At 35.7% G+C, this 7,106-nt stretch overlaps 1 protein-coding gene across 1 annotated transcript; it reads right to left on the bottom strand.

The window, feature by feature from the left end:
- Window positions 1-395: 395 nt before the first annotated feature.
- Window positions 396-6,746, bottom strand: LOC137028096 (zinc finger protein 658B-like). The gene is made up of 2 exons (XM_067396856.1): window positions 5,875-6,746; window positions 396-935 (listed from the first exon to the last, which is right to left on the bottom strand). Exons 1-2 carry the CDS (start codon window positions 6,729-6,731, stop codon window positions 413-415), a joined length of 1,380 nt encoding a protein of 459 aa, XP_067252957.1. The 5' UTR covers window positions 6,732-6,746; the 3' UTR covers window positions 396-412.
- Between the last annotated feature and the right edge of the window lie 360 nt (window positions 6,747-7,106).

A 7,106-nucleotide genomic window follows, 5' to 3' on the forward strand; every position in this document is an offset into this window, starting at 1 on the left:
TTTAATGAGTTTATTCTCAACATTTTATCTTGACTTTTAACGACATTTTTCTCATAATTTAACGAGTTTATTCTCAACATTTTATCTCGACTTTTTTTCTCAAAATTTAACAACTTTAATCCTCTTCCGTAATAAACAAACTACAGGTGATGAGCATCATATAAATTTTACATATTTTTTTAGATAATTTTAGATATTGTCCATATTGTTGATGTGAATCTCACAGTTGAAACTGCTGGTCTTAAAGATGTACTTTTTTCACTGTGACAAATTTAGATGACGTTTCTTTGTCCTGTTGCTCGTTGTGGCTGGTTAGGACAGATTTATATTGAGGAGATTTTTTTGCTCAATGTTATTATTGTGTCAGATGAGTATGCGGCTTCACACTTCACAGCGCTGGATCTAAGATGATCTACTTATTGTGATTGTATTTTTTGTGACTGAGTAGAGAAGATAATTGAGTGAAACTCTTCCCACACTGATCACAAGTGTAAGGTTTCTCTCCAGTGTGGATCCTCACGTGTGTTTTCAGATGTCCTGACCGTCTGAATCTCTTGTCGCAGTGTGAACACTTGTAAGGTTTCTCTCCAGTGTGAGACCTCCAGTGAATTTTCAAATCTGCAGCTGTAATAAAACTCTTCCCACACTCCAAGCACTTATGATCTTTTACACCAGTATGTCTTTTCTGATGTTCTTTTAAACTCTGCAGAAGTGAAAAACTCTTTCCACACAAAGAACATGAATGTGGTTTCACCTGGGAATGAACTTTCATGTGGGTGTATAGGCACGAAGCCCTCGAAAATATTCGGCCACACTGATCACATTCGTACAGCTTTTCTCCAGTGTGGATGTTCATGTGTGCCTTTAAACTGTATGATTGACTAAAACTCTTCCCACACTGATCACATGTGAACGGTTTCTCTCCAGTGTGGATCCTCGTGTGATTCTCAAGACTCAGTTTGTATTTAAAACTCTTTCCACACAAAGAACATGAATGTGGTTTCTCCTGTGAATGAACTTTGAGGTGGCTCTTCAGATATGAAGCAAACAAAAATGATTTGCCACATTGATCACATTCATGCTGTTTCTCTCCAGTGTGGATCATGTGTTCCTCGAGAGTCTGTTTGTGTGTGAAACTCTTTCCACACTGATGACAGGTGAAACATTTCTTGTCTCTTCCTTCCAGGGAAGAAATACTTTCAGTCTGTGAGAGAGTTGTATCTTCAGTTTTGACATGATGTTTCTCCTCCTCTTCACTTTCCTCCATCAGGCCTGAAATTAAATAAATAAATAAAAATTATTTAAATGCATTTTCATAAATCACAAATGAGGTATATTAGAGGCTGATGGGAATATTTCAGTATTTATTTGTGAACTGATGTGAGCGTTAGGATTTTTTTTTTTTTTTAATTCTGTTAAAAAAACATGGGAAGCAGCAGAGCATTTCATTCGTATGTTGACATTAGTGTGGCTATTAGCACTGTAAACTTTTGGCATAGTTATTCTGTAGTAGTTTTGTGTGTCTGGGGTAAAAAGAAAACATCAGGAGCTTGAAAAGAGAATTTGAGTCCAGATCGAGTCAAAATAAGGCCTTAAATATTAAAATCATCTCTATATAAAAGATTACAGTATTATCACATATGACACAAACATACAAACTGCAATAATGCGAATGACAACCATCTTAAGATATTGCTTCTTCTGATTCTTCTCATTAAAGGTGCAATATGTAAGAATTCTGTCTGCTAGAGGCCTATTCAAAATGAAGTTTTAGCACTGAATCTTGGGACATGTGGACTCCACCTCACCGGCCGGTGCAAAAGAATAGGGATTGGACTCGGGAAGAAATCATGTATGTGATTATTAACGTTACTGTAGTGTGAAGCAGAGCAGGAGCGAGTGTTGTGGAGCTGAACGAGGAGCTGGAGCGATTGATCAACACACGCCTCACGAGCAGCGGGACTTTTATTATGTCACAGTCGCCGGCACCGCTTCTGCTTTTCCGGTCATGAGTATGAGGTAACGCAGCTCTGTTTATCATATTACATACATTTGAGAGTGTTGAAAATGATGTTATAACGTTACTCTGTGCGTTCGCTCGGCGGCTGCTGTGAGACACTGTTACACACTGCAGTAAGATAGATCCATTTTACAATATCAGATTAAATGCTGGATGATTGTGTTGATAAATGACATGCAATTAATTTGAAACGTATTGTATGATGGGTAAAATGCTGTATTACTGTTACTAAAAATTAAGATGCATCTGATTATGCTATGTTAGCTACTTGACAAAATAGTGTTTTTCTCTGAGGCATGGTACTTGCAAAAAAAAATAAAAAATCAGGAAAATTAGATTTAAACAATAAAACTAAAAGTGTTGAGCTATATAACAACAATTAGTTTTCTGTCTATAGATTAGATGTGCCGATATTCGGTAAAGTGATATCACGATAATGAACATGCACGATATTGTTATATACACTTCAGAATACCGTAAATAATAATTTATTATTACGGATTAATAATTTTTTAATAATGCATCAGCCGTATAAAATGCACAAAACCACTGTAATCTGTGTCAAAGGGATACACATGCTCAGATGTAAACAAGCCCAACATGCATGAGAAGCACATGGTGGAACAAGTGAAGGGAATTCGCTGAATGAAAGTGCACGTTCACTCTCTGATAGCACTGATGGAACAGCAGAAATGCAGTGGTTACCCCGGAAACCTAACAATGATTAGTTAAAAAAACTAACAATGATTAGTTGTTTTTTATTAACTAACATTTACAAAAAAATAATACTTTCTGTAACAAATGTAGCTATTGCTCAATCTTAGTAAATGCATTAATTAATGAGATCTTATTGTAAAGCGTTACCTGTTGTTCTTTATAGCCTAATTCATTTGCATTTTAATCGGTTAGAAAAATTTACTTTATATATTTTCATGTGTATTGTATTATTGTATTAAAATATGCAGAGTTCTTTTTGTTATAAGAAAAAGAGTTCTTAAAAGTTATACTATGACAACACTTTTTTTGCAACTATTGTGATAATACCGTATACCGTGATAAAAGCTTCAGCAATTAATCGCAACATGAAAATTTGATACCGTCACATACCTACTGTAAATATATCAAAACAGTTTTCCCTTGACTATTAAAATGTGTAATATATTAAAGTGTATTTGGTGTTTCCATGGTTTCTACAAAATAAAACCGAAACCGAGGGTAACGCGGTTATGACACAATTGACAGGTGACTCCCGTACAGGTCCCGGAGCTTTGGATAAAATTCCAATTTTCTCATGATTTACAAATAGTTGGAAACATTTGGGATATTGTAAGTACTCAAGTGAACAAAATATATAACACTGGCCAAGTGGTTTTTGGATAATTTACTGCAAAAATACTACATATTACACTTTTAACTGTCTGATTTACTAGCAACAAATTATTTAGATAATAAGTTTATTGCCACGATAAAGAACATGACAAGGCTGTATCTGTTCCCATTAAATCACCTCACAGATAAACGTTTGAGATAACATAACATTCAATAACACTAACATTATCGCTGTAAAATGAAACAAACTTAAAAATGACACAAAACCAACCGTCCATGTCTGAACGACTTCAACATTTTCCTCAGATCGTTTCGTGTTTAACTAAATCACTTTGCAGATGCCAGAAAAGACGATTACAGGGTACTTTATCCGATGAAAATAATTCAGAAATAACCTTGTAAATGTTGCTAAGACGAAAATACTCAAAATATCTGAAAAGCTGAACTCACCTCAGAAGAAAACAAACAACAAACGCGATGACCGAACGAGCGAAAAAAAAACTACTGATGACGTCAGAGCGGCGACGCTTCTTCTTCGTCTGATTACTGGCCGCTCACTTCTTAGAAGTATTACCGCCCCCTACTGTATGGACCTGGTGCACAATATGGCGCCGGTGAGCTTTTTTTTTTATTGCATGAAAACACAATTACAATAATGCAGTAAAAAAAAAATCACATAAACCACTAAAGAACTGAGCACAGTTATAGAAAGAAACAGAAAAAAAGGGAAATAAAATTTAAAAAGATTTTATACATCAGTCTTTAATAGTTTCAATATCTTCAACTTTTCAATTTTACCATTCTTGTAGATTTACACGAAACCCAAAATTCTTCCTAAAATACAGACAGATACAAACAAGATAACTGTATTAGGCCTATTTAGTAGCCAATGTAATTTAAATGCATTTAATTTTCAGTGTTTGTATTTCCCCTGTGCGTTACTATTAATTACTGTGTTTATTAAGTGCAAGAGAAATGAGTAAAGAGCATCTGTTGCATAAATCGTTATCTGTCAAGTGTCTATAAGTAGCACAAACAGCATATAAAAAACTTAGCTATATTAAATGGTTTGTGTGAACAGCAGTTAAAAATGTAAATTAATCACAAACCTTTGTTTTTATCTGAAAAGATAATTGAAGCAAAGAAAATGTAAAATATGTAGTGATCATAAGGAGCAATTGATGTAGGCAAGTGAAAATATGCGCAAAACTGAGAAAACATTATTTATGGAGATAAATTGTAGCCTATCACAGGGCAAACATGTGAAAGTTTACAGTAGGCATTCTTGTTATATGCATATGCACCATGAGTTCATTTATTAATCGAACCCATGCATGCATGCGTTTTAGTGATAGTATTCTATACTGTATTAGAGATTTTATCATAAGTGATTTTTTTTTAGCTTTCTCCAGCGTAAAGCAAAACTGGACGTGTGGGGTCCAAGGAAGGCTGCTTTAATGGCTGGATACTGCTTGAAAATCTTTTGACCATTTCCTTAAATCTAGGACAACAGAATGGTCAGGCAGGCCGGAAACAAACTAGTGAAATCAACTTAAATCTATTTAGTCTCACATAAATGACCCAACCTCATGCATGGTCTTCAAGATGAATGAATCCTGGATCCTTGCTGTCCACTTGGAGATGGTTTAGATGAGGAGTTAATCACAGTGTAAAACATGTAATTTCCTGTTGCCAACAGGTGGCGCTATGACTGTAACTGAATATTGCCATGTAGATTTCTTCAGGTCAGGAAGTTTGGGGCAGATCAGACATTGTATACCCGCGTTACAACACCTTCCTCTTTCATGGCAAAACATCAAACTTTGTTAGGCCGCCACAGACACACCTTTTGGTGAAAACTCAAGATCTTCTCAATTTAATGTTGCAAAGGCCTTTAGATTAGACTGACCAAATGTGATATTTATCTGATTAAAACTCTAGGAGGACTTTGTTAAAGTACAATGTCTGGAAATGGCAAAAATTGCAAAGATTTTGCATAGATAATTCAAAATGTCTCACTTCTTGTTAATTTTCACATTTTGCATCCAGGGACATTTTTGTAGGTATTAGGCTGTTACATCTGTCTACTGAATTTCATACCTGTACATGAAATGTATTGCAAAGGGCGCTTAATTGAATTTTTATAGGTTGCGCTATCAAGCCTTTGTGCCACACCTCATTCTGAAACCCATACATTTTAACCATTTCTGATGCGTGTGCAAAGTTTCATGAGTTTTCAAGCATGTTTAGGCCCTCATAACAAGATAACTTCATAAAAGTAAAGCACAATGATATATTTTATACTATGAAGAAAATATACAAGAATAAAAGTTTTTTGATAGTCCATCTTAATGAACTTTCTTTACTGTGACAAATTTAGGTGATGCTTCTTTATCCCGTCACTCGTTGTGGCTGGTTAGGACAGATTTATATTGAAGAGATTTTATTACTCAATGGTATTATTGTGTTCGATGAGGATGCGGCTTCATTATTGAAAGTGCTGGATCTGAAGAAGATCTACTTACTGTGATTTTTTTTTTTTGTGACTGCGTAGAGAAGATGAATCAGTGAAACTCTTCCCACATGCAGTGCAGTGATACGGTTTCTCTCCGGTTTGGATCCTCTCATGTATTTTAAGATGAACTGACCGACTAAATTTCTTGTCGCAATGTGAACACTTGTAAGGTTTCTTTCCAGTGTGAACCATCTCATGTGTTTTCAGGTTTCCTGACCAATTGAATCTCTTGTCGCAGTGTGAACACTTGAAAGGTTTCTCTCCGGTGTGGATCCTCTCATGTATTTTAAGATGAACTGACCGACTAAATCTCTTGTCGCAGTGTGAACACTTGTAAGGTTTCTCTCCAGTGTGAACCATCTCATGTGTTTTCAGGTTTCCTGACTGACTGAATTTCTTGTCGCAGTGTGAACACTTGTAAGATTTCTCTCCAGTGTGAACCATCTCATGTGTTTTCAGGTTTCCTGACCAATTGAATCTCTTGTCGCAGTGTGAACATTTGTAAGGTTTCTCTCCAGTGTGGATCCTCTGATGCTGTTTCAATTCTCCAGCTGAAATAAAGGTCTTCTCACACTCAAAGCACATATGTTCTCTTACACCAGTATGTCTTTTCTGATGTATTTTTAAACTTTTCAGCAGTGAAAAACTCTTTCCACACAAAGAACATGAATGTGGTTTCTCCTGTGAATGAACGTTCAGGTGGCTCTTCAGGCCTGAAGCCCTCAAAAATGATTCACCACATTGATCACATTCATGCAGTTTTTCTCTAGTGTGGATGATCATGTGTGTCTTAAGGTTTCCTTGTTGTCTGAAACTCTTTCCACACTGATCACATGTGAATGGTTTCTCTCCAGTGTGGATCCTCATGTGATCCTTGAGACTGTGTTTGTATGCGAGACTCTTTCCACACTGACGGCAGGTGAAACATTTCTTCTCTCTTCTTTTCAGTAAAGAAAAACTTTCAGTCTGTGAGCGAGTTTTTTTCTCTAGTTTTGACATGCTGCTTCTCCTCCATCAGGTCTGAAATTACAGGGGAAAAAACTCAACAATTATCTTACATAAAATTAATATTTAAAAACTACACAATAGTGATTCAATTCTGACAGTCTCTTGAATGCATATTAAATTTATTTTTAATTAAAAAGCACATGGTGGGACGAGTGAATGAGACACTCTGAATGAAAATACACATTCACTCTCTGACAGCAGCTGCTCTACTTTCTGTTTCTGAGAGTATTTTAA

The sequence above is a fragment of the Chanodichthys erythropterus genome, chromosome 10 (genome assembly GCF_024489055.1).
Source record: "Chanodichthys erythropterus isolate Z2021 chromosome 10, ASM2448905v1, whole genome shotgun sequence".
NCBI classification, from domain to species: Eukaryota; Metazoa; Chordata; class Actinopteri; order Cypriniformes; family Xenocyprididae; genus Chanodichthys; species Chanodichthys erythropterus.

Coding starts and splice junctions, on each gene's coding strand:
- LOC137028096 (XM_067396856.1), bottom strand. CDS start 6,731: ATGAGGATCCACACTGGAGAGAAACCATTCACATGTGATCAGTGTGGA. Junction 936..5,874: donor CACAAAAAAAAAAAATCACA/GTAAGTAGATCT, acceptor GAATCACACGAG/GATCCACACTGGAGAGAAAC.